The following is a 27,826-nucleotide window of genomic DNA, read 5'->3' on the forward strand; positions in this document are numbered from 1 at the left end:
AGAGAGAGAGGGGGAGAGAGCGAGAGAGAGAGCGAGAGAGAGAGAGAGAGGGGGGGAGAGAGCGAGAGAGAGAGCGAGAGAGAGGAGAGAGAGAGAGAGAGAGAGAGAGAGAGAGCGAGAGAGAGGGAGTGAGCGAGAGAGAGAGAGGAGAGAGAGAGAGAGAGAGAGAGAGAGAGATCTCCTTACCCCAGGTGAGGGTGTGGATGTGGTGTCACCAACCAACCAAAGAAGAGGAGGAGGCACCGCCTCAATTTACCGTACATCAACAGTGCACTGAAAGAAGTCTCTCACCCACGTCCACTATTATAACGTCGAGGACTCGCTTGTGGATATAGCTCGGATTATAGCACAGGTGTTTGGATTTTGGGACATTCTTCCGGTCATGAATCGGGGTTCTTTGCCCGCCGCTGCTTTTTTGCTACTTATATTCACGGTGAGTTATCTTATTTGACGTTACCGGCGTTGTTTTTGGATTATATATATTTTTTGTGTTGGGGAAGCTAAATTACTTGGAAAATATAGTTTACGCGCTACCAACTACGTCACACTGGAAGAAGTTAAGCTAAACTAAAGCTACCCTTAAGAAACACATAGTCTAAAGTTACTATCTATCTACATTTGAAATGTCATATAATACAAATTGCATGAACAGATCCCTATGTAGTTAGATGATAACATAATCTGTAATTTATCATATTAAACACAAAAACTATGTTTCAAGTGAGAATTAGGCTATAGGCAGGTCTGATGTCGAAATGTTTTTATTCTTTGCTAAACAAATAGTGTGTAACGTTAGTTAGTTTCAGTAGCTAAATTACACGGTACATGCCAAATTTACTAGACCTACTGAAAACACTACCAATATTTGAATTTAGTTCATCTAACACTACTACTGCAAAATGTAATTTAATTACTACCCAACACTGGCAATTTGACACTTTTCTTGTTGGTATTCGTTTTTTGGTCGTTCCGACATGGGCGTTCTGACACTCATAACCGTACGGATATGTTTGGCTGTAGTAGGCTACTGGTAGCATAGCTAGTTGTTAAATACATTTATATTCCTTGCCTTTTCAGTTTATAAGTCATAAGCAGTCTCATCTCGCTCCCAGAGTGGGCCGTTATTAAAAATACAAACAGGAGTTGTGTAATAAACACTTTTATAAATTGTATAAAAGGTTACTGCCTACCGGTCAAATATGCGCGAGACAAGTGCGCACAACTCATTGACTATCAAAGGGAATATGACGGTCCACAAACGCACCCATTCTTTCTGTAGGTCTATACAATTATTATTTTTCTGAGATTACAAAATAATGATGTGTCACTTTTCTAACGAATATTGACAGTAGGCTTATAATCTTTAGGCCACACATTTCAGGTGGTTAGGCATATAACCCAGTCAATCAAGAGCCCATGACCTTTACTTGGGGGTCACGTAGGACTGACATGTTATTTAGTTATAACCCTCTGGTCGAGCCAGAACCACCATAAAAAGGAGAAAATGTCCAAAGTTTTGTTATTTGCATATACACAGGTGTCATGGTAACATTGCTCTCACTCGTGACAGTGAGAAAGAATCCCTTTCATTTTGAGAGCACTGCTTGAAATGGGTTTTGAAATATGAATAAGGCCTCCTACAATACATTTTGAAAATGGCATCCACAGAACGGTTTCCACCAAAATTGGCTATAGGCCTATCGTAAGAGTACCTGAAAACAAATAAATGCTTTTTGGTCTGAATTTAAGGTTATGGTTCGGCATAAGGTTAGCAGTGTGGTTAAGGTTAGGTTTAAAATAACATTTTAAGAAATAAATTGAAGAAATAAGTAGGAGTTTATGACTTTGTGGCTGTGGTAACTAGTTGCAACCTTGCAGAACTGTCCCACTGGGCACAAACGTCAATTAAACGTCTTTTCCACTATTGTTCAACGTAATTTAATTGAAATGACGTGGAAACGATGTTGATTCAACCAGTGTGTGCCCAGTGGGTTTTGGGTGTGTATCATGGCTGCGGATCACAGCTGAGAGATATAGCGGAACTAGCCTAACCTTGTACATGATAGAAAATAGTATTTCTACAGCATTCACTCAAATGTTCTTTAAAGGGCATGAAATTGACTTCATGTGGTTGTTACTAATTACCACAAGCACAAAGTCAAAATATGCTAGGCCTGTCTATATTGTAAAAAGTCAATAATTTACTCTGTGGTTAATATTAGGTTTATGGTTAAGTTTGAAATCAGGTTTGAAGAACATCAATTGTAGAAATACGCAGGGTTTAGCCATAATTATGACTTTATGGCTGTGGTAACAAGTGACAACAGTTTCATGTTGACGATGACCTGGCTGTCAAAGCTAGTTGGTCATTCCATCCACAGGGCTATTTGTCAAACATGTTAATGCATCCCAAATCGCACCCTATTCCCTATTTAGTGCACTACTTTTGACCAGGCCTATAGGACTCACGTAGGGCTCTGGTCAAAAGTAGTGCACTATATAGGGAATAGGATGCCATTTGGCATGTGTTTTTTTGCCAGTCCTGATTCATCTTTTGTTCTCACGTGCTCACCCACTATTACATACAGGTTCAAACTCCTCCTTGCGAGCTACAATAACTATTCTTTACTTAGGAGTGGTTGGCTGGGTGGGTCTGCAGTAGGCTTGGCACGGTCTCACTGCTTTCACAGTTATGCCTCAGCACTTAAGTGGGTTTAGGATGTACACTGTATCATAACAGGTTTAAGTTCTGGTTTAGGTTCATTACAAGTCACAGTAAACTCATGGAACCTGAGTGTTTGAATGACAGATCAAAGAGTAACTCACTACAGGAGAGGGACATACAACAATGGCTCTTCCTATACCAGGACCCCAAACTAAAATGGGAGATAAAATTGTTGACTGCCAGGTTAAAAACAAAATATGCCAGGCTCCTATCCCAGTCCATGGACTGGGAATTGAGATACACTGATCTAGAGAAACATAAAGAGAGAGAGTATTACTTGCATTATCTTTTTTTCTCTCTCTCCACCTCTGAAAAACATGGGGTGTGCACAATCACTCACCATAAAGTATAACTCTGCCAGGTTTTTACCATTTGGAAGATCTGACTGAGTTATGAGAACTTGAGAAGGAGGAGCAATCAGTTAATATGTTCCAGACACATTGATAGTGGATGGGGTGGGTGAGAGGATGGGGGATTCTGCTAATGCTTTGTCACTCTTATCCATGGAAGTAACCAGTGATGTATTTTGTTTTGTGAAAGCAGGTTTTAGTGTCTGTGGTGGAGGCACGTCATTCCGCTGGGCTAAGGAGACACAAGAGGGAATGGATCATCCCTCCCCAGAAACTAGATGAAAATGTAGACTACACCAAGAAAGAGTTTATCGCCAAGGTAATGCCACATGACGGAGGTGCAATTGGTCGCTAGAAGAGCCATATATTTAGAGAGTTAAGCCAACTTTTAGAATTTAGAATTTTGTTCTAATTCTAGATATTCAGTTATTTTTTTAGATTTTCCTTACATAATATTAATGGGGAGCTAACATGGTATAGTACCAGTCAAAAGTTTGAACACACCTAGCAGCATACCACCCTGCATCCCACTGCTGGCTTGCTCCTGAAGATAAGCAGGGTTGGTCCTAGTCAGTCCCTAGATGGGAGATCATATGCTGCTGGAAGTGGTGTTGGGGGGCCAGTAGGAGGCACTATTTCCTCTGGTATAACCAAAAAAATCCCAGGGCAGTGATTGGGGACATTGCCCTGTGTAGGGATGCTGTCTTGTGGATGGGATGTTAAATGGGTGTCCTGACCTTCTGTGGTCACTAAAGATCCCATGGCACTTATTGTAAGAGTAGGTGTGTTAACCCTGGTGTCTTGGCTAAATTCCCATTCTGGCCCATAATACCATCATGGCCACTTAATCATCCCCCTGCTTACAATTGGCTTATTCATCCACTCTCTCCTGTAACTATTCCCCAGGTCATTGCTGTAAATGAGAATGTGTTCTCAGTCAACTTAACTGGTTAAATTTAAAAAATGACTTATTCAAGGGATTTTCTTTATTTTTTAACAATTTTCTACATTGTAAAAAACACTATGAAATAACACATATGAAATCATGTAGTAACCAAAAAAGTTTTAAACAAATCTAAAAGTATTTAATATTATAGATTCTTCAAAGTAGCCACCCTTTGCCTTGATGACAGCTTTGCACACTCTTGGCATTCTCTCAACCAGCTTCATGAGGTAGTCACCTGGAATGCATTTCAATTAACAGGTGTGCCTTGTTAAAAGTTAATTTGTGGAATTTATTTTCTTCTTAGTCCGTTTGAGCCAATCAGTTGTGTTGTGACAAGGTAGGGGTGGTATACAGAAGATAGCCCATATTATGGCAAGAACAGCTCAAGTAAGCAAAGAGAAACAACAGTCCATCATTACTTTATGACGTGAAGGTCAGTCAATCTGGAAAATGTCAAGAACTATGAAAGTTTCCTCAAGTGCAGTCACAAAAACCATCAAGCACTATGATGAAACTGGCTCTCATGAGGACCGCCACAGGAAAGAAAGACCCAGAGTAACCTCTGGAGAGGATAAATTCATTAGAGTTACCAGACTAAGAAATTGGAAATTGCAGCCCAAATAAATGCTTCACAGAGTTCAGAGGAGACTGCGTGAATCAGGCCTTCATGGTCAAATTCCTGCAAAGAAACAACTACAAAACAACACCAATAAGAAGAGACTTGCTTGGGCCAAGAAACACGAGCAATGGACATTAGACCGGTGGAAATCTGTCCTTTGGTCTGATGAGTCCAAATTTTAGGTTTTTGGTTCCTACCGCCGTGTCTTTGTGAGACGCAGAGTAGGTAAACGGATGATATCTGCATGTGTGGTTCCCACCATGAAGCATGGAGGAGGAGGTGTGCTGGTGTGGGGGTCCTCTGCTGGTGACACTGTCAGGGATTCATTTAGAATTCAAGGCACACTGAACCAGCATGGCTACCACAGCATTCTGCAGCGATACGCCATCCCATCTGGTTTGCGCTTAGTGGGGCTATCATTTGTTTTTCAACAGGACAATGACCCAACACACCACCAGGCTGTGTAAGGGATATTTGACCAACAAAGAGAGTGATGGAATGCTGCAACAGAGGACCTTGCCTCCACAATCACCGGACTTCTACCCAACTGAGATGGTTCGGTATGAGTTGGACCACAGAGTGATGGAACAGCAAGAAGTGCTCAGCATATGTGGGAACTCCTTAAAGACTATTGGAAAAGCATTCCAGGTGAAGCTGGTTGAGAAAATGCCAAGATTGTGCAAAGCTGTCATTAAGGCGAAGGGTGGCTACTTTGAAGAATCTCAAATATAAAATATATTTTGATTTGTTTAACACTTTTTTGGTTACTACATGATTCCATGTGTTATTTCATAGTTTTGATGTCTTCACTATTATTCTACAATGTAGAAAATAGTAAAAATAAAAAACCCTTGAATGAGTAGGTGTGTCTAAACTTTTGACTGGTACTGTAAATGCACTATAATGCGGAAACCACATTGATCCAACTCTTTAAATATGTGTCTCTCGTCTCTAGCAATGTTAATCTTGCTGTCATGTTTGTTGTATTTTGTGTTTGTGTCGACTCACTCCTCTATCTGTCTGTCTGTGTTTCAGATCCGGTCAGATTCAGACGATGGGACTGGTAATGTACAGTACTCTCTAACTGGGGTGGGAGCTTCTAACATCCCCTACCACCTGTTCATAGTGAACCCTGACACCGGCTTTGTAAGCATCACTGGTATCCTGGACCGGGAGACTATCGCCATGTACAATGTGAGTATCACACCTACAGCAGAGCCAAATTACTGAAGATATAGCACAGGTGTATTAGTACTGCCGCAATGTATGATGTCCTTTGGTTGATTTATAGATAGATATGATGATGGTTTTTTTCTCTTCAGTTGTCAGGTACCGCTAAGTTCACTAATGGCATTGACGCAGAAAAGAACATTGATTTGAGGATCCAAGTTGTGGATCAAAATGATAACCCTCCTATTTTCGGTGATATTAACCCAGGAGAGGTGTACGAGCTCAGCCCAACAGGTAAGTGTTTGGCAATAAATCAATAACTTCCCCTAGAAAAGTGGGTTGCTCTGTTTAAGAGTGTCTGCTAAATTATTCTAATGTAAAATGTTTACAACTCCCCCGAGAAAATGGGAATGTGCCAATGCAATCCCATTGTGTGTTCTAGCTAATGACAGCATAATCTCTAATGGACAGACAACGTAACTAATAATCCAGTAGCTGGTGCAAGATTTTCATTCTGGGTTGCCAAGTTTAATGAATGATAACATGACAACATCCCATGAATGTTTTTTAAATGTCCTGGGGCGATGTTATTTGATGAACATTAATAGAGATATTAGTGTTGATGACAGTTTTTTTTCTGTGTCTGTAGACACGTCCATCATGACATTGACTGCAACAGACGCTGACGAACCAGGGAATGAGAACTCTAAGATTGCCTACACCATAATTAAACAGGAGCCTCCAGGAGAGAGCATGTTCCACATCACCAAGGATGGAGTACTGAAAGTAAAAAAGCCCACACTGGACAGAGAGGTACATACAGCATAGTCACCCATCTTTATTTATTTTTTCTTTCTATTTATTTTGTCTTTTTTTACCCCATTTTCGTGATATCCAATTGGTAGTTAGAGTCTTGTCCCTTCACTGCAACTCCCGTACGGACTAGGGAGAGGCGAAGGTCAAGAGCTGTGCGTCCTCCAAAACATAACCCCGCCAAGCCGCACTGCTTCTTGACACACTGCTCGCTTAACCCGTAAGCCAGCCGCACTGATGTGTCAGAGGAAACACCGCACCCGTGGCTACCGTGCATATATGTGCCACAGGAGTCGCTAGAGCGCGATGGGACAAGGACTTCCCGGCCGCATGCACGCTGTTTTCAAATAGACAGATTGTTATTAGACACTCAGTTTTTATATATATATATATATATATATACATATATATATATATTTGAATCTCTTTTGTTTTCTAGGTGCAGGACTGGTACATGCTGACAGTGAAAGGTACAGATCTATACGGTAGACCAGAGGGCAACACCGGCACCGGAACCTTTAGAGTCAACATCAAGGATGTGAACGACAATCCTCCCACTCTGGAGAAAGATGAGGTATCTAGAACATTACTCCATCAGTCTGATCCCAGATCTGTATGTACTTTAGAAAACACTCCCAACAGCATACCCCAGCCTGATCCTAGATCTGTATAATATAATTGTTTCATTGTCTCACGTCAGATGATGACTCCATATGCACTGTTCATGGCAATGCATTGCTTTGGAATGGCACCATCTGTCGGAAGACAATGTTAACTAGTTATGCTAGTCAGAGGTGTTGACTAGCACATACACAGTTCTGGGACCAGGATAATATTACTCCTCCTCTGTATAGTATTAGGACACTAGAGGCTGATGTAGTGTCTGATACTCTTTGTGTGGTTCTGCAGTATGAGGGCAGTATTGAGGAGAACACAGAGAACATGGAGGTGATGAGGTTCAAAGCGGAGGACATGGACATGGAGAACACTCCTAACTGGGCGGCTCAGTTTGAAATCGTCAAGGGAAACGAGGCTGGCTACTTCAGCATTGAGACAGACCCCAAGACCAACGAGGGAGTTCTGATACTCAAGAAGGTACGGCATGAGCTCTATCACACTGCACAGTCATACATTCACAGATATACTGTGTACACACACACACACATACAGATGCATTCACACACTTACACACACATTTTCTCCTTTCTTTTTCTGCTGAAATGAAAGACAAGTGCCAGATCCATTTGTTTACATGTGCCTTTTTGTTTCTTCCATCCATTAGGCTGTAGACTATGAAGACGTCAAACACCTTGAGCTGGGAATAGCCGTAGCTAACCAGGCTCCACCTTATAATGGCGAAGGAGGAGGAGGTGGAGGAGGAAGTGGGACAGGAGGAGGAGGAGGAGGAGGAGGAGGAAGTGGGACAGGAGGAGGAGGCGGTAGTGGAGGCAGTGGAGGCAGCAGTGGAGGAGGCAGTGGAGGAGGCAGCAGTGGAGGAAGCGGTGGAGGAGGAGGAGGCAGTGGAGGAGGAGGTGGAGGATCGTGGTTTGGTGGTGGAGGTTCTACAGGGAAACCTATGAAGACCTACCCAGTGAAGATCGCTGTGAAGAACCAGCCAGAGGGGCCACGGTTTGACCCCAAGGTCAAGGCTATCCCCATCTCAGAAGGGGGAGACTTCAACATCAACAAGGTGATCGGTTCCTACCATGCCATCGACGGAGACACACTAATGCCTGCACAGAACGTCAGGTCTGTAGTGTCTCTCTCTCTCTCTCTCTCTCTCACACACACACACTCTAGTGGTTAGAGAGTTGGACTAGTAACCAAAAGTTAACCCACTGTTCCTAGGCCGTCATTGAAAATAGGAATTTGTTCTTAACTGTCTTGCCTAGTTAAATAAAGGTAAAATAAGCACACACACACACACACACGGCAATACCTAGTCTGATCTGTTGAGCTCAAATACACAAACCCTATCCGATATGCATAAGTTCATATACCAAAACATTTTCCACTATCCCTGTTTTTCCTGATGTAGGTATGCTAAGGGCTCTGACCCAGACAACTGGCTGACCGTTGATGAGTTGACTGGGGATATTAAACTCAATAAGATGCCTGACAGAGAGTCCAAGTTCCTGGTCAACGGGACATACTACGCCAAAGTTCTCTGCATGACCCAAGGTAAGCTAGTTCAGCCTCTTGGCAGTTAACTTCTTAGACTTGACACACAACACCCTACAGTATATTGAATGTCAATGTGCCAAGGGAAGGATCTGAACCTGGGTCTCCCATGGGAGAAACCACAATCTTAACAGTTAGCGCAATATGAAATTCCATCTTTGCCCGAGCGTGACACTGATTTGAAGCTGCACAGAGGGCTACCTCATCACATCTGCTACCTTTGTATAGGACATATGTTGCATAACAGGAATAACTCAAGTTGAACTAGTTCGTCTATAGCCTTCTGTTGCATTTCTGAATGAAATGACATGATCTCTTATTACAATCTATTCTACATAGCACAAGATTATATAACATCAGTCTATATAACCCCTGAGCCTGAATCCTAACTTGTAACACTATCCATGTTCTGTGGCTCTGCTAAGCACTGAAAATAGAGAAGAGTACACTCCTGTCTCCTTATAGCCTTGTATTCTGCTCATACTCCGTAATCCATACATCAAGGCTGACCGGATGTAGCCTGTTCCCAGATCTGTTTGTGCTCTTGTAAACTCCATTGCTGTCTTTGTCAAGCCAAATATTTCATGTGATGTTTGGCATGACAATGAGTGACAAGGAGGTGACATGATAGCACAAACAGACTGGCACTAGATCTGATGTGCAGTAATGGGGCCTGATTCACAAAACCTTCTTAACTGCCATTTTTTTCCTTAACTATAGACTTGTGAAGAAAGTTCAGCAAAGTTGCTATTCCTCAATAAAGTTATTGGAAATATTCTTAATTTTTTCCCTATGTTTCTTCCTAAGAAAAACATAATGTTTTAGGTTTCCTTCTTGGAAATGTACTTAACTTTAGGACAGCTAAACCCTTGTCTTGAGACTAATGGATACTTTTGTAACCATTAATGTTTTCTTGCGCCACAGACACATTTGGCTATGGGATATTTAAAGGCAGCAAGAAAACAAATTAAACACGCATTATCTAGCTAGCTAGTAATTAGCAATATATTACAATATTCTAGAAGTGTTAAATATTTTAATGTTGAAAGATGAGACAGAGGAATTGAGGCGAGTAACCAGTCTTGTTCAGGACATTGCAATACATCCGGGTATCTCAAGCACACCGGTAAAAACACTGAAGTTGCAGTAATTAACATTTACAGGTGGCATCACTGTGCCATCTTACACCCATAACATCTTCCCTTTTATAAAATAGGACAGGAGCTGTCAATTCACTAACAAAACAAACCTAGTAATAATTTCCAACATGAACATTTTAGGTTTTTTTTCAGGTTTCAACTTCACACATCTCTTCACTTTTCCCACATGTTTTATATCTCTGTCTGTCAACAATCCCTAATGGGAAACCTACTGATGAAGTATTTTTGGTGGCTGGGACAGATGCCCGCCGCATGAAAAGAAAGGGGGTGTCTGCGAGGACTGCGTGTTCCCGCACAGGCGTGTCACCTGACTGTCTAAGGGGAGTATTGATGGGCGCGGCCAACCTGTGATCCCCTGGCTCTTCGCCCAGTGCCTCAGGCCCCATGTGACTTGCTGGGGTTTCGTCCTTTGTCATGCGACCCCTATGACCATCAGGGTTCTGAGTAGGTGCTGGCTCAGCAATCCGAAGGTCAACCCTGTGATCCATTCACTTCGACCAAGTAGGAGCATGGTGCAACTTTCTGTACACAGGATTCAAGTCTACAGGGGCCTGTCTGGTCCCCTGGTGGTGACTTCATCCTCACTGTTTCACCCACCCTGAGCTCAGGTAAGTCTTTTGCTGATTTGTCGTAGATGAACTTGGAGACGTGTCTTCTGTGACGTAGCTTCAGTGGCACGTCTGTCACCACACAGGGCTCCAGGAGAGTGTTGGCTACTGGCAGAGTTGCTTTTAAGCGCCGTGCCATGAGGTGCTGGGCCGGGCTGCTATCCATGCCTTCTGTTGGGGTATTGCGTCACTGCAGGATTGCTTTCCAGGCATCCTTGCCCTCTCACAGAGCTTTTTTGCAGAAGTTATTTGTGATTTTGACCGCCGACTCCGCCTTCCCATTAGCTTTTGGGTGTCGTGGCGATGACGTGATGTGCTCGAATTCCCCTTCTGCAGCGAATTTTCGGGAACTCAAATCCAGAGAATTGGGGTCCATTATCTGAAATCTGGCTGGCCATAGCTGGCAAACTGAGACTTGCAGCGTTTGATCGTTGTCTCTGTTGAGAGGTCAGGGAGGAGGTCAATCTCCCAGAAGTCTGAATAATGATCGACTACCAGCAGAAAGTCTTTGCCACTGTGCTGGAATAGGTCTAGACCTACTATCTGCCAGGGGCACATTGGTAACTCATGGGACATCATCGTCTCTCTCTGTTGCTCAATGGCATATTTATTGTAGACTGTGCATTTATTGACATAGTCTTCGATTTCACTCTGCATTCCCTGGCCAATACAGTGTGTCACATGCTTGTCTGTAACAAGCCTCACCTCCAATGTGACTTGAGTGCACGTGCGCCAACATTTGATTGATTGATTGATTGATTAACTGACTGACTGATTGATTGTTGCACTCTTTTCCTGTTCAGACATGCCCTCTAAGACAGCCACGGGTACGGTAGCCATCCAAGTAGAGGACTTGAACGACCACTGCCCCACGCTTACTAGTAAAGTTCAGACCATGTGTATGACAGCCGATGCTATTACCGTGACTGCAGTGGACAAGGATGTGTTCCCCAACGGAGCCCCCTTCACCTTCACCATCATCCCAGAGGGAACAGAGGGAGTGTGGGTGGTCGAGCACCTAAACGGTGAGAGGCCTGGAGAATGGAGTTCCTACTGAGGGAATAAGATGATGATAGCACACAATAAAACCATTAGGATTATTTAGTCTAGAAAACAAGAAGAGCTACACTGAGTGGTAGCATAGCCAATCATATCACATATACTGTATTATATACTATTCTACTGTATCTTAGTCACTTAATAACGTTTACATATCTTGCATTACTCATCTCATATGTTTTTACTGTATTCTATACTATTCTACGGTATCTAAATGACTTAATGTTTACATATTTGGCATTACGCATCTCATGTCTATACTGTTTTCTATGCTGTTCTACTGTATGTTAGTCCGTTCCGCTCTTATATCACTCGTTCCATATATGTATAGTCTTAATTCATTCCTACTTAGATTTGTGTGTATTGGGTATATGTTGTGTAATTTGTTAGATATTACTTGTTAGATATTACTGCACTGTCGGAGCTAGAAGCACAAGCATTTCGCTACACCCGCAATAACATCTGCTAATCACGTGTATGTGACCAATACAATTAGATTTGATTTGACAGACTTGCCTATTTCCTTGTCTGGAGATGAGGAAGGAAAGATAGATATACTATCTGACAACCTGTCTCATGTCTGACTGTGTTTGTGTCTAACCTCTGACCTTACAGACACCTCAACCATCCTGAGGTCCCAAAAGGATTTGTGGCCGGGCTCCTATGCAGTTGCCATGGAGATCCGCGACCAGCAGGGGCACGCGTGTCCTGACTTGCAGAAGCTAAAGGTAGATGTCTGCACGTGTGCGGACAAAGGGAAGGCATGCGCGACGCGAGGAGTTAAGGGCTCTACTGGGGCAGTTCTAGGGCCTGCAGCAATTGGACTGCTCTTCCTGGGTCTGCTGACGCTACTGCGTGAGTATGATGTCATCATCTAGAAGGAAAAAAAGGCAGAACGCATTCAGGATTTGCAGTGAAACAAGGGAAATGTATTGCATATTTTCAGGACAAATCTTTTGACCAACTGGGTTCATCAATGTCTACAATAGTGAGAAAATCAAAGTCATCATTGTGACATGGTTAGAGCTAGAGTTAGTCATCGAGGGGATGGGGATTGCCTGAGCAAGACGCAGATTCACTGATCTTGATCATATAATGAGAAGATAATTCTTACTAAGCAGTAATTCTGCTTAGAGCCCTGCTCAGCCAGGCCGATCCTCTTAAATATTCTGGTACCATAGAGATAGATAGGTGACTCATCTTTATATCTGTGCCATTATAGCGTCTGTGACAGCATGGGCAGCGCCATTGAAGCTGCAGCCCATAGGAATCCCCACCCATTTGACTACTTTATAATGGCCAAAGCATGGTGGAAGCCCTCAATGGCAATGTCCATGCTAAAATGTGTCAGATCCATGATGAATCCTCTATCTATCTCTATGGCTGGTACACTAAACTCTTCCCATAGTCCCTCCTCTATCACACAGCTCTGAACTGATCTGTCTTTAAACAATCCCAGTTTTAGTTGAGGAGACAAGTGAGCCATATCACTAAGTCATCTATTGAGCCATTTAAGACTGAATTTCCTACAGAATGCCTAATCAAACATCATTGCCTAAACTTGATTGATATTTATGTCAGAGCAAGTCTGAGTCGACACCTGAAATATACTGATCAAAAATATAAACGCAACATGTAAAGTGTTGGTCCCATGTTTCATGAGCTGAAATACAAGATCCCAGAAAAGTATTTATCTCAAATTTTGTGCACAAATTGATTACGGCTTAGTCTATGAGACCAGGCTGTGATTACGTCTCAGTCTATGAGACCAGGCGGAGACACCTGAAACCCCACCTCTTCAAGGAATACCTAGGATAGGGTAAGTAAGGGTAAGTAATCCTTCTCACCCCCCTTCTCACCCCCAACAAGATTTAGATGCAAGTGGCTGTTCCACTGGTTGTCATAAGGTGTATGCACCAATTTGTAAGTCGCTCTGGATAAGAGCGTCTGCTAAATGACTTAAATGTAAATGTAAATGTATGAGACCAGGCTGTGATTACGGCTCAGTCTATGAGACCAGGCTGTGATTACGGCTCAGTCTATGAGACCAGGCTGTGATTACGGCTTAGTCTATGAGACCAGGCTGTGATTACGGCTTAGTCTATGAGACCAGGCTGTGATTACGTCTCAGTCTATGAGACCAGGCTGTGATTACGGCTTAGTCTATGAGACCAGGCTGTGATTACGGCTCAGTCTATGAGACCAGGCTGTGATTACGGCTCAGTCTATGAGACCAGGCTGTGATTACGGCTTAGTCTATGAGACCAGGCTGTGATTACGGCTTAGTCTATGAGACCAGGCTGTGATTACGGCTTAGTCTATGAGACCAGGCTGTGATTACGGCTCAGTCTATGAGACCAGGCTGTGATTACGGCTTAGTCTATGAGACCAGGCTGTGATTACGGCTCAGTCTATGAGACCAGGCTGTGATTACGGCTCAGTCTATGAGACCAGGCTGTGATTACGGCTTAGTCTATGAGACCAGGCTGTGATTACGGCTCAGTCTATGAGACCAGGCTGTGATTACGGCTCAGTCTATGAGACCAGGCTGTGATTACGGCTCAGTCTATGAGACCAGGCTGTGATTACGGCTCAGTCTATGAGACCAGGCTGTGATTACGGCTCAGTCTATGAGACCAGGCTGTAATTATGGCTCATCCTAAATGAATCATGAATAATTATGAGTTAGTAAGTTATAGACTCACAAATATCATACCCCCAAGACATGCTAACCTCGCACCATTACAATTACAGGGGAGGTTAGCATTTTTGGGGGGGAATGATATTTATGCCGCAGTAGCTTTCTCACTCATCATTATTCACAATTAATTCAGGATTATCCGTAATCATGGTAGTATCCACATTAATAGAGAAGTGTTTAGAAACATATTCTAGTTTAATTTACTCCAAAATAACACAATACATTATTCACCATTAATTTCTATTGGGCACAAAATAATCTGAAACGCAACCAAAACAAACAGAAAATGCATCCAATAATGTGTAGAGTCACAAGCTTGTTGTAGTCATTGCGTGCTATGAATATGGGACCCCCAAATACATAACTTTTTACTACTTTAATAAACATAAGTCAATTTGTCCCAATACTTTTGGTCCCCTAAAATGGGTGGGCTTTGGTCAAAAAGTGCTAAAATTTCTAAACAGTTCACCCGTCAAATCTATAGTGCTGGAGTACAGAGGCAAAACAACAAAACATGTATCGCTGTCCCAATACTTTTGGAGCTCACTGTATAGTCAACATCAGCCCTACTCTTGCTTTCTTGCTTATGCCGTATAATGGCAGGTCATAGCTCTGTCATAGCTCAGTTTTTAATTGAAGCTGCAACTCTTATGTTTTGTCTAACCCCCCTCATGGTTCTGTCTCCACAGTAATCCCTCTCCTGCTGTTGTTCTGTACGTGTGGGGGTGCCGGAGGTCTTCCTGGGGGCTTCACTGAGATGCCCTTTGACGCCAAGGCACAACTTATATCCTACCACACTGAGGGACAGGGGGAGAACACTGTAAGAAGGGGAAAGAAGGGTGTGTGTGCATGCGGGGTCACAGATCATCTTTTGTGTGAATGATTCCACTATGGTAGTATGTTTCTCGTTGGGGTTAATGGTCCAAGATGTCACAGCAATATTTTTTTTAACCCTCTGACCCCTGACCTCTTACAGGAAGTACCTCTGCTGAACACACCAGTTCAGGTCGACACAGGAAGGGTCAAAATGGTCAATGCGGGAACCATTGCAGCAACGGCCGGAGGGGCGGGGCTAATGATAGGTGGTGGTCAGTTCCAGAACTCCTCATCCACGATGGGTGGTGGATTCTACCAATCAGACGGCCTTATGGATATTGGATATAATAATGGAGGAGAGATAATCGGCCATGGGAATGGAGGGGGCTTTTATTCTGAGTATGAGAGCAGAGAAGGAGGAGGAGCCTATGAAGGCATCGCCCTGCCTGATCACTACCTGGAGGAGTACTACTCTCAGGTAAGGAGGCAGAAAATAGATCTGTCAGGTCAGTAGATTGTGAATCAACATAGAGTAGAGAGCACACATAGAAATACAGTGTCCATATATTAATGGTTGTGTGTATATTTAACTGGTTTAACTGTCCCTGGTTGGTTGTATAGCAACAAAACCGACAAATGCGCAATTATGGGGCAAAACAGACGGGGTTGGGTTAGATTGTTGACAATATGTAAACTATATTTAATCTCCAAATGTTTATTGAAAACATAAATACATTTGCACAATGAGCACTTGATGTCTGTCAAATACATCATTGCCGTTGTTGGTTAGCAAGCTAGCGTATTTTTTGCCATATTAGCATTGACATGAAATCAGTCAAAACACCTCAAAACGATGGGATCACGTGACCCTTGAACGAGATGGCCGCATGAACTAAGAGCTCCGCACAAGTAGTTTCCAATTCCTAATCTTACCTCCACTCCAAGTTCAAACTCATTTAGCTTTAGTAAGAAAAAGTAATGGCAGCTACAAAAGGTGACACTACAGGTGACATTTTTACCCGGACTCGAGTATTAGCGACGGAAAAGGCCTCCAAGAAGAAGCTAGCTTCAGAAAAAACTAGCGCCATTAGCCAGGAGCAAGAGAACCCACTCCCCCACGAGGCACAACGAATGCCAACCTCGCACTCTGTCGAAGACATCCTTTCTGAGTTGAGATCCCAACGTACAGAACTAAATACTAAATTAGATGCCATTAACTCTCAGCTCAGTGCGATAGGGGTAAGGTGACAATCCTGGAAAACGCTTTGCCTGACATCAACAACAAGATAACCATAAACGCGGGGCGCCTGGACGAGGCAGAGGGGCGAATCCTATCCATGGAAAACTTATTGACAGATGCCATGGAAACAATAGCATATGCTAAAAAGAAAATCGAGCATCTGGAAGAGAAAACAGAGGACCTGGAAAACAGGGGGCGAAGGAATAATTGTGTTCTATTCAATCTGGGCGAAAAATAAGAGGGAAACATGCCACTGATCCACTACCTGCAAGACAAACGTCCCGAGTGGCTCCACCTGTCCACCGACAGGCCCATAGAACTCGAGAGAGCTCACCGAGCACTGAGGCCCCCACCAGCAGCCAGACAACCACCGCGCCCAATCACCATACGTTTCCTGAGATTCACTGACAAGGAACGAGTCCTACAGGCGGCGAAAAACAACACCATCACAGTGGGAAACGCCAAACTCGCTTTACACCAGGACCTGTCAGCTGGAATACGCCGAAAGCGCTGAGAATTTGACGAAGTGAAGAAATACTCCATTGACCGAGGCATCTTCAGGGGATTCAAAATACCCAAACGAGCTCAGGATTCTTCACCAAGGAGCCTTGCGACACTTCAAAACTCCCGAAGAGGCAAAACGTTTTTTGAAAGACAATCCTGGCCAATGAGAAACAGACCAATGACTAAATGCGATTAATGCCATTACTAAAGGAGGTAAGACGACATATAGCCGATATCCAGAGACCCACCCCTTAAATGTCATTATAGCCGTCCAATTTATATTTATTTTCCTTTAACTGAGAGGGATGGGCTGTATAGCCTAACCTAGGCCTACTAATGTTTCAGCCTACTTTTATTTCCCTGTTTTTGTTGTTGCTATTATTACTTGGGGTTCCCTATGTCCCTTGAGGGAGGTATATGCAGGCTGGGCTATTGATTTTATTTTTCTCCCCTCTTTTACTGTGGTCTGGACGAGGGCAACTGTGTTATTTACTCAATGCGGGGTGGAGAGGATGAGGCATTTCTTTGGTGGGGAGAGGGAGACGTTGTGCGTTGCTAACTGTTCCCGGTTTTTGTTTTATTCGGAACACAGAATTGAGAATGAGCGGGGGGTAATAGATCCAACGGGATGTGTCGAGTTGTTTGGGAACTCGGCTGGGGTGTTCAGAGATTATTATTTTATGTACACCATTTATTTTCCTTTTATGTAAACGCAGCTGTAATTACTATCCACTTTTACCCAGGGATGACTTGCACTAAAGTTTGATTACTGCTCGATGACGATGACTAGTACCTTAAATCTATTGACATGGAACTGCCATGGTCTAGGGCATGCAATAAAACGAAAAAAGATACTATGTGCTCTTAAAAAGGAAAAAGCAGACATCGCGCTATTACAAGAGACACACCTCTGTGATGCTGAATATGCCAAACTCCGCAGAGCTTGGGTGGGACAGGTGTATTTCTCATCTTTCAAATCAAACAGTAGAGGCACAGCCATACTTATTCATAAAAATGTTCCATTCATAATTGACAAAAACATATCTGATCCGGAGGGGAGATTTATTTTGATAACTGGGTCACTATATGGTCAACCAATTACTAGGCAATTCCTGCCTTCATATAAAAAATTATAACCCTGTTCAATGAGCATTGTGTCTCCTTTGGTGTGGTGGCCGGAGATTTTAATTGTACCCTTAACCCAACCCTAGACAAATCATCTCAAGTCCCCACCACAAATCCTAGATCTGCAAAGATGTTGAACTCTCTTACTAAAGAGATGGGACTGATAGATATCTGGAGAGAGACTAATAGCTCATCTATGGACTATACATACTACTCTAATGTCCATAACACCTACTCCCGTATAGATTACATTTGTATCCCAAAGAGTTTCATAAATTCAGCCACTTGTACAATCGGACCCATAGCACTTTCAGATCACGTCTTTGTCCACCTCCGCTTTGATCTCTGCAAAAACATCCCGAGGTCAAAGAGCTGGAAATTCAACACCTCCATGCTATCAAATGACGTGTTCCATACATTGGTAACTACATGGATAGACAACTACACACAAGACAATAAAGATTCTCCTGTTTCTCCGGCCACAATGTGGGACGCTGCTAAAGCCACACTAAGAGGTCATCTAATTGCATATGTTTCCTCTAAGAAAAAAGCAATGGAAGCACACAGGCTAGATCTTGAGAGGGAGCTGGAATGCTGTGAAAAAATACATAAACAATCCCTAGACAGCACATCCTGGATTAAAGCAGCCAAAGCCAAACTGAATTTGGACGACACTCGGGAGATTTAAAAAAAAAAAGTTTTCTTTACTAAACAGAAATACCATGAGTATAGCAATAGGCCCAGTAGATTGCTTGCTTACCAATTAAAAAAGGAGCAGACAGAGCGTACAATCATGGCTATCCGAAGAGCAGAGGATGAGGTCACATATGACCCAAAAAAGATCAATTGAACTTTTCATGATTTTTACTGCAAACTATATACCTCTGAGAGAAAACACACGGAGGCAGAACTCCACTCTTTCCTAGAGGGAATCTCGCTACCTAAACTATCAGAGACCGACCAAGAAGATCTCAACTCCCCCTTCACTCCTGAGGAGATCCTGGAGGCAATTACCTCCATGCCACCTAATAAGTCCCCAGGCCCAGATGGATTCCCCAGAGAGTTCTACAAAGCTTTTTGGCCCCAGCTCAGCCCTATCTTCATGCCAATGCTGGAGGATTTTTGCAAAAACGGAGTTCCCCCAGACTCAATGCACACAGCTCGCATTACAGTGTTGCTAAAAAAGGACAAGGAACCCCTATCCTGCTCGTCCTTCCGGCCCATAAGCTTGTTGGATTTCGAATATAAAATAATTACCAAATTGCTCGCCAAAAGACTAAACACTCTTCATCCCAAAATAATAAAAGCGGACCAAACTGGATTTATTAGAGACAGGTACTCTTCTGATAACATTCGCTGTCTTTTTGATATTATTGATCAAGTAAACGCACAGAAGACCCCTGTCCTGCTGGCTTCACTGGATGCTGAGAAGGCGTTTGACAGGATAGAGTGGAGCTTTCTGTTTTCAGTCTTAGAAAAGTTCAATATGGGCCCAAATTTTATTAAATGGATCAAATCACTATACTCTCATCCAAATGCCATGGTGACTACTAATGGACTGAACTCTGACAGACTCCCTCTGGAACGGGGCACAAGACAAGGGTGCTCGCTGTCCCCGCTGCTCTACTTGTTGGGGGCGGAGCCTCTGGCAGAGCTGATAAGGAGCAATCCAAGCATTATGGGTGTTTCTGCAGGCAGCCTGCAGCACAAGATTTCACTTTACGCGGATGATGTCTTGCTCTACATATCCAACCCTGAGAAATCCCTCCCTCTCATTTTAGACACAATTGCTCAGTATGGCAAGTTTTCAGGTTATAAGATCAATTTTAACAAATCCACTGTCTGCCCTCTCAATATTACACTCACCAGCTCTATGAAGACACTTTGTCCTTTCCAATGGGAAACACAGGGGTTTCAATACCTCGGGATCTTCATAACACCAGATCTGAATAGCCTTTTTAAGGAAAATTATCTTCCACTCCTGGATCGAATCAAAAACGATCTCCAAACCTGGATCTCCCTCCCAATTAGCTTAGTAGGAAGAATTAATGTAATCCGTATGAACGTCCTCCCGAGACTGAACTACTTATTTCAGATGCTCCCATGCTATCTCCCAGTTTCCTTCTTCAAAACAACTAACCAAAGCATCACCAAATTTATATGGGGCAATAAAAAACCTAGGATCAAGTTTTCCACTCTATCGAAACCTGAATCTACGGGTGGTCTTGCCCTTCCCTCCCTTCAATTGTACTACTGGTCTGCCCAAATCCGCAACATGCTAACATGGATCACAAACAGACAAGAGTCGATGTGGATTCAGATAGAAGCCCTATCCTGTGGTTCATTGCCCTTAAGCTCAATTATATTCATTAATAACTTTAGTGAAGTGGGCAACATAGCCAAAATCTTTGTGATTTACAGCACCCTACTAGCGTAGAGGGACTGTAAGAAATACCTGGGCATTTCCTCCCAAATATGTTCTCACTCGCCTATAGTAGGCAACCCAGACTTGCCAAAAGCCCTGAGGGATGCCAACTTTAATCTTTGGCATGCTCTAGGAATCAGGACCTTTTCAGACCTATTTCATCAGAAAACCACTACACTGAAATCCTTTCAAGAGCTCTGCAGTGAATTCGATGTGCCAAGATCCCATTTTTTTTTTTATATCTTCAAATTAGACATGTAATTTCCTCATTTACCTCCAAGAGGAGGTTTAGAACTCAGTTGAATGAAGTTGAAACCCTTCTTGTCACAGCACAATCCATTAAAGGCTAAATATCTTACATCTATAGACTCCTTTCTGAGAAAGGAAGCTCCTCCTTTACTCCTTTGAAAATAATCTGGGAAAAGGACCTTGGTCTGACTATCAGTGATGAGTTATGGGCGGAGGTTTGCGACAGGGTATACTGCTCCTCTACCAGTGTAAAAATGAAAGAATCTAATTACACATTTTTGTACAAATTTTATTATACTCCTTTGAGACTCCATAGAATGAAAACAGATATGTCTCCTAACTGTAAAAGATGTACCTCTGAAAGTGGAACCTATATTAAGCATGTATTTTGGAGCTGTAGGGAGATTGCCAGAATCTGGCAATCTGTACATACTGCTGCACAGAAAATACTAGAGGTACAGTTTGATATGACCCCGTGTATCTATCTTCTTAATGCCCAGCAGGACTTTGTTCTTGATCCTGACAGAGAAAATTTGCTTATGACTATTACATACTTTGCTAAGAAATGTATTCTTCTATTGTGGACCTCTAATACCCCTCCTACATTTAAAATGTGGATTGACCAGATTGTTGACTTTCTTCCTCTTGAAAAGCTCACTTATGACCTCCACAAGAGACAGCCCAAGTTTGATAGACTCTGGTCTCCACTATTCAACTATATTTCAAACTGGACAGAGTGAACGGGGTGACAAGGGAAATGCGCAGATACATGTTGTGTAAGGTACTGACTGTAAAACCTAAAAACGAAGTATTGGCCCGTCGTCTCAGCGAATGCTTGAAATAGCTGATAAGAACCTTGATAGTGCTGCTGCAAGTGTTTATTTATTTATTTTTATTTTTTTTAGTTTGAGTACGTGTGTGTGTGTGTGTGTGTGTGTGTGTGTGTGTGTGTGTGTGTGTGTGTGTGTGTGTGTGTGTGTGTGTGTGTGTGTGTGTGTGTGTGTGTGTGTGTGTGTATATATATATATATATATATATATATATATATATATATGCACCAAGGAAAACAAATAGATTAAGAAAAATAAATGCTTTTATTTGACTTTATCATTCATTTTAATTGTATTTTTATTTTTTCAAATGTATTATTATTTTTTGACCTTTTCTTTTTTAAAACCTGTCACATCTGTGAATGTGGAATTTGTTTTGTTGGTTGATTGAAAAACAAGAAAACTTAATAAAACTTTAAATTGAAAAAAAAACCACCTCAAAACAAGACATTGTATCAGAAACCAGCTGTAACTAGTCACTTACGATTCCCCTCATGGCAGTTTCTTGTCATCGTTGGTAGCTATCTGGCCATCCAGAATCACAACAACTCATGGACTTCTGACCCATTGAAGTGGGCACATAATTTCCGTGACCTTGTCAGCTAACCCATCTATATTCACTGAATGTATGGACACTGCTTCTACACCTGCATTGCTTGCTGTTTGGGGTTTTAGGCTGGGTTTCTGTACAGTACTTTGAGATATCAGATGATGTAAGAAGGGCTATATACAGTGCCTTTGCGAAAGTATTCGGCCCCCTTGAACTTTGCGACCTTTTGCCACATTTCAGGCTTCAAACATACAGATATAAAACTATATTTTTGTGAAGAATCAACAACAAGTGGGACACAATCATGAAGTGGAACGACATTTATTGGATATTTAAAACTTTTTTAACAAATCAAAACTGAAAAATTGGGCGTGCAAAATTATTCAGCCCCTTTACTTTCAGTGCAGCAAACTCTCTCCAGAAGTTCAGTGAGGATCTCTGAATGATCCAATGTTGACCTAAATGACTAATGATGATAAATACAATCCACCTGTGTGTAATCAAGTCTCCGTATAAATGCACCTGCACTGTGATAGTCTCAGAGGTCCGTTAAAAGCGCAGAGAGCATCATGAGGAACAAGGAACACACCAGGCAGGTCCGAGATACTGTTGTGAAGAAGTTTAAAGCCGGATTTGGATACAAAAAGATTTCCCAAGCTTTAAACATCCCAAGGAGCACTGTGCAAGCGATAATATTGAAATGGAAGGAGTATCAGACCACTGCAAATCTACCAAGACCTGGCCGTCCAAGGAGAAGAATGATCAGAGATGCAGCCAAGAGGCCCATGATCACTCTGGATGAACTGCAGAGATCTACAGCTGAGGTGGGAGACTGTCCATAGGACACCAATCAGTCGTATATTGCACAAATCTGGCCTTTATGGAAGAGTGGCAAGAAGAAAGCAATTTCTTAAAGATATCCAGAAAAAGTGTTGTTTAAAGTTTGCCACAAGCCACCTGGGAGACACACCAAACATGTGGAAGAAGGTGCTCTGGTCAGATGAAACCAAAATTGAACTTTTTGGTAACAATGCAAAACGTTATGTTTGGCGTAAAAGCAACACAGCTCATCACCCTGAACACACCATCCCCACTGTCAAACATGGTGGTGGCAGCATCATGGTTTGGGCCTCCTTTTCTTCAGCAGGGACAGGGAAGATGGTTAAAATTGATGGGAAGATGGATGGAGCCAAATACAGGACCATTCTGGAAGAAAACCTGATGGAGTCTGCAATTGACCTGAGACTGGGACGGAGATTTATCTTCCAACAAGACAATGATCCAAAACATAAAGCAAAATCTACAATGGAATGGTTCAAAAATAAACATATCCAGGTGTTAGAATGGCCAAGTCAAAGTCCAGACCTGAATCCAATCGAGAATCTGTGGAAAGAACTGAAAACTGCTGTTCACAAATGCTCTCCATCCAACCTCACTGAGCTCGAGCTGTTTTGCAATGAGGAATGGGAAAAAATGTCAGTCTCTCGATGTGCAAAACTGATAGACATACCCCAAGCGACTTACAGCTGTAATCGCAGCAAAAGGTGGCGCTACAAAGTATTAACTTAAGGGGGCTGAATAATTTTGCACGCCCAATTTTTCAGTTTTTGATTTGTTAAAAAAGTTTGAAATATCCAATAAATGTCGTTCCACTTCATGATTGTGTCCCACTTGTTGTTGATTCTTCACAAAAAAATACAGTTTTATATCTTTATGTTTGAAGCCTGAAATGTGGCAAAAGGTCGCAAAGTTCAAGGGGGCCGAATACTTTCGCATGGCACTGTAAATACATTTGATTTGATATAATGAATGGTGGCAGGCGGTAGAATTAATTGATGTGTCTGTATTGTAACATATGTCTGTGTGGGTCTGTGTTGTATTTTCAGAAAGCTCACTGTGCAGCTGAAAACCACGTCCAGAAGGACAGTATGTTGGTGTATGACTACGAGGGCCAGGGCTCTCCTGTGGGCTCGGTGGGATGCTGCAGCCTTCTGGAATCTGACAACGACCTCCAGTTCCTCAATGACATAGGGCCAAAGTTCAAGACCCTGGCCGAGGTGTGCCGCGGAGAGAGGTTCCAAACTGAAGTCTCTGCGCCTCTGCCACCCAGACCCATCATCTCCATGCCAACAGCAGCCAGCAGTGTGACGACCAATGTGGCGTCCAGACTGGTTTCCGCCGCCCCGGTCCCAGCACCAGCCCCAGCCTCAGCACCAGCCCCAGCCCCAGCCCCAGCCTCAGCACCAGCCCCAGCCCCAGCACCGCCCCCTGCCCCGGCCCAGGTGACACACGTTGAGAGGGCTGTGGTGAGGGAGTCAGATCGTTTGTCTACTCTGAGGCAGGACATGGTGGGAGGAAGCCAGGGCCAGACCTTCCTACTGCAGCAACAGCCTATGTACTACACCACCATGCAGCCTATGATGCAGCCCGTGGTGCAGCAGATGCACTATGTAGTGGAGCAACAGGTTCCCAACATACAGGGCATGATAATGGTCAACGGGCCTCCGTCAGGCTCGGCCCAGGGCCTAGTGCTGCAAGGGCAACAGGTGGTGACCGGTACCCAGGCTCAAGGCACGCTTGGCAGGGGAGAGGGAGGCCTGATCCATATGGGGAACATGTCTGGTTCTCAGGGTATGATGGTGGTGGATGGGCCGGTGATGCAGGGGGGGCAGATGTTCCAAGGGGGGCAAATGCTGCAGGGGGGGCAGGTTTTTCAGGGAGGGCAAGTTCTTCAGGGGGGGCAGTTGGTACAAGGGGGTCAGGTCCTTCAGGGAGGTCAGGCCTGGCTGCAGCAGAGTAGCTCCCTGCAGCGAGGGGGCTTATCAGGGTCACAGAGCATGCTGGTGATGGAGGGACAGGGGGTATCAGCGGAGGTAGTGGGGTGCAGAAAGGCCAGGGAGGGGTGTTAGGGTTCTCCCAGGGGTCCATGCAGAGGAACGGCCTCTCTGGCTCACACAGAGTCCTCTACACCACAGAGCAGAGCTCAGCCGCAGAGTCCAGCGCAGGCTCACAGAGCGGCATTGTAGGATTGAACGGGTTCTCTAGCAAGGTCAGCGTAGGCCCCGCATCCTCCTCCCGCAAGGCGGTGATAGAGAAAAGAGTTGTGACCAACCAGAGCACCAGTAAATAAGGTCTCGACAGATAATATAATACTATAAACACAAGACACATTAAATGCCACTGAAGTTATTTATGGTTGGAAATGTCACCACCTTGAAAGTTTTGATTTCAATTCAAGTGGTCAAGATGGGGGTATTTTTTTGTCCCTGAAAAGCATATCATTCTTAGATGTATAGTGGGTTTTAGAATGATTGTTGTTTAAAAAATGTGGCAGTGGGCAAGTGTAAATGTGCAGGTTCAGAATATTTTACAGAATGTAACCTTGTGTCTGCTTGCACAGCGAATTCTATCAGCCAGGCCTATAAAGCATCCCACCTTAGTTCTATCATGCAGTGTGTACATGTGTGCGATTCAGCTTCCATCTGAAATAATGAACTATAAAAAATAATGATCTAATCAACTATATATGCATTGAGCTTGTCTGATGCTATAAGCACACTGTTTGATCAAATTAACACAAATGACTAAAGAGGGAACTAGTGATAAAGAAAGAATGTGCCTGTCCCTACCATCCTTCTCCCGCTCCTACCATCCTTCTCCCGCTCCTACCATCCTTCTCCCGCTCCTACCATCCTTCACCCGCTCCTACTGGCCTTCGCAAATTCTGATGTTACTGTCCTGAACTTGCCAGGAATAGGCTACACAAGGAGTTAGCAAACTTTCTCATGTGGAATGCAAATTTATCCTACTATTTCTACTGATCTGTGTGCCAGTTATGATTTTCATATGCAAACAACTTGACCACTCTGACAATGACAAAGGTAAAATACTGGAATTATATTATATTGAATGCATTAACACACATTACAGTAACCAAAAAAACATTGCAGATTAGAAATTATAGGAATTAACTGGATGTACTACTGGTGATATATGTAATGGGGAATTGATAGACACTAACAATCAGGCGCCAACTATTCACACTATGAAGTTATGAAACAATGAATGTGCACAAATTGGCAGGAGAGAGGGTGTTCTGGAGAGAGAAGTGCATTGTGAAGCCACATGCTCCTTCTTTTTGGACTGTGCCATCCCCGTGACCTCTGTAATGGATTAGTTCACTGAGATGGCCGCGAATAAGATAGGTATGTCCTGTGCCATAAAAATATATCTTTTCTACTGCTCAACTAAAAAAAACCTTGGTCGACCAACAGCCTATCTACCAAACATTCGACCAGTCAAATAATTGGGGTCAACCCTAATTTCTGTTGATTAGCATCAAGGATCAACCTGATTTTGATTAGGGGCACTGTATTGAGTATTGAGCACTTCTTTACAGGCGAAACAAATCTAAAGCTTTTTTGTTTTTCTATTGGCTGTTAGTGTGAGTTTACTTATACCTGGAACCTGCTAGTCCCGCTGAGCAGGGCTCTGAGCAAGCCTCACATAGGACAGAAGTGGATGAGCTACAGCCAATAGGCAAAGAGATACAACAGAAGTGGCTGAGCTATAAACTATATATTCTACACCCATCTTTGGCATACACATCCATGTTTGTTATTTCAGTGATTAGACAGGTTTGTTTAGATATTATTCTTTTTTTGTCTCTACTTGTATTGTAACTATTTGATGGTTTTGTTTGATCTGAATTTAACGTATACGTCATTAATTGGACTTTCTAAAAGCAGCAAGCATGTTCTCAGAGCTTGAAGCATGAAGAATGTGCTTCCATTTTTCAGTCTTAAGCTCAAAACATGAAGTTGGAGTTTGTCAATGTAATAATACTGCGATTGTCACACAGTTCTTCTCACTTAACTGTTGGATGCTCATTCTGAAACAAAGTATAATAGCTATGCCCCAAAGCTTTTAATTGTATCCAGGTTTGATTGAATCTATACTTGTAGTTGCATCAGTTATAGTACTTAAGGATGGGTCGTAGTATTTTTATGTTGTTTGTGTTTTTGTGTACAAATATTCTCATATTTTTATGTAACTTTTTTTATACCTTGTTGTGTTTGTGTATGCACTCAGACTGTTACCTAAACATGGATTCGTCCAATCAGGGTCTATTTTGTTTTTAACAAGAATGGGAAGAGGGGGAAATTATTACCACTTGTCTAAGACTATCTAATAATTCTCAAAGTACCAGGGGAACATTGTATAGTTTATTTTATGTTACTCTTCTATTAAATGCACTGGTATGTATTTTGTCAAACGCTGGGTATATCTGAAAACAGTTTTTCTTAGCCGTGTTTGTTCCAGAGAAAGTTTGGCAAAAAAGGAGAGGACTGAGATAAAGAACTATTGCTGTATTGCACAAGAAGACACAAACTACTGACCTCCTGCACAGTCACTGTCTTTGTGGTCTGTCTGATCTCAGATTTCATCAATAAAATGTCATCGAGCCAATGTTTCATCTCAACTGTATTTAGAGATCAAAGTCCTTTTGGTTATTTAGACTGAAGTTAGGAGTGTCCGATACATTAATTACATACAACACTTTTGAAGCAAGTCTATTATATAAATAACAATTATAGTACGCTATCCCTTAGCGACATGAGTCACAGTCCAATCAGGCTTTTATCTACTGAAACGTCTCTGGAACACTCACTCTTAAGTAATGTTTCTATTTTGGTTTGTAAAAGAGACATTATTTTAAATGTTACAGCTTCAATAAAGCTCCTCTTTTATTATT

At 42.7% G+C, this 27,826-nt stretch overlaps 1 protein-coding gene across 1 annotated transcript; it reads left to right on the forward strand.

The window, feature by feature from the left end:
- The first annotated feature begins 265 nt into the window (after positions 1-265).
- Positions 266-27,826, forward strand: LOC118393294 (desmoglein-2-like). Its single transcript, XM_035785855.2, has 14 exons — positions 266-433; positions 3,269-3,394; positions 5,676-5,834; positions 5,963-6,104; positions 6,460-6,623; positions 7,063-7,197; positions 7,533-7,718; positions 7,906-8,372; positions 8,662-8,804; positions 11,376-11,597; positions 12,247-12,486; positions 15,022-15,152; positions 15,309-15,626; positions 23,958-27,826. Exons 1-14 carry the CDS (start codon positions 383-385, stop codon positions 24,978-24,980), a joined length of 3,507 nt encoding a protein of 1,168 aa, XP_035641748.2. The 5' UTR covers positions 266-382; the 3' UTR covers positions 24,981-27,826.

Source organism: Oncorhynchus keta, chromosome 1 (genome assembly GCF_023373465.1).
Source record: "Oncorhynchus keta strain PuntledgeMale-10-30-2019 chromosome 1, Oket_V2, whole genome shotgun sequence".
Taxonomy (NCBI): Eukaryota; Metazoa; Chordata; class Actinopteri; order Salmoniformes; family Salmonidae; genus Oncorhynchus; species Oncorhynchus keta.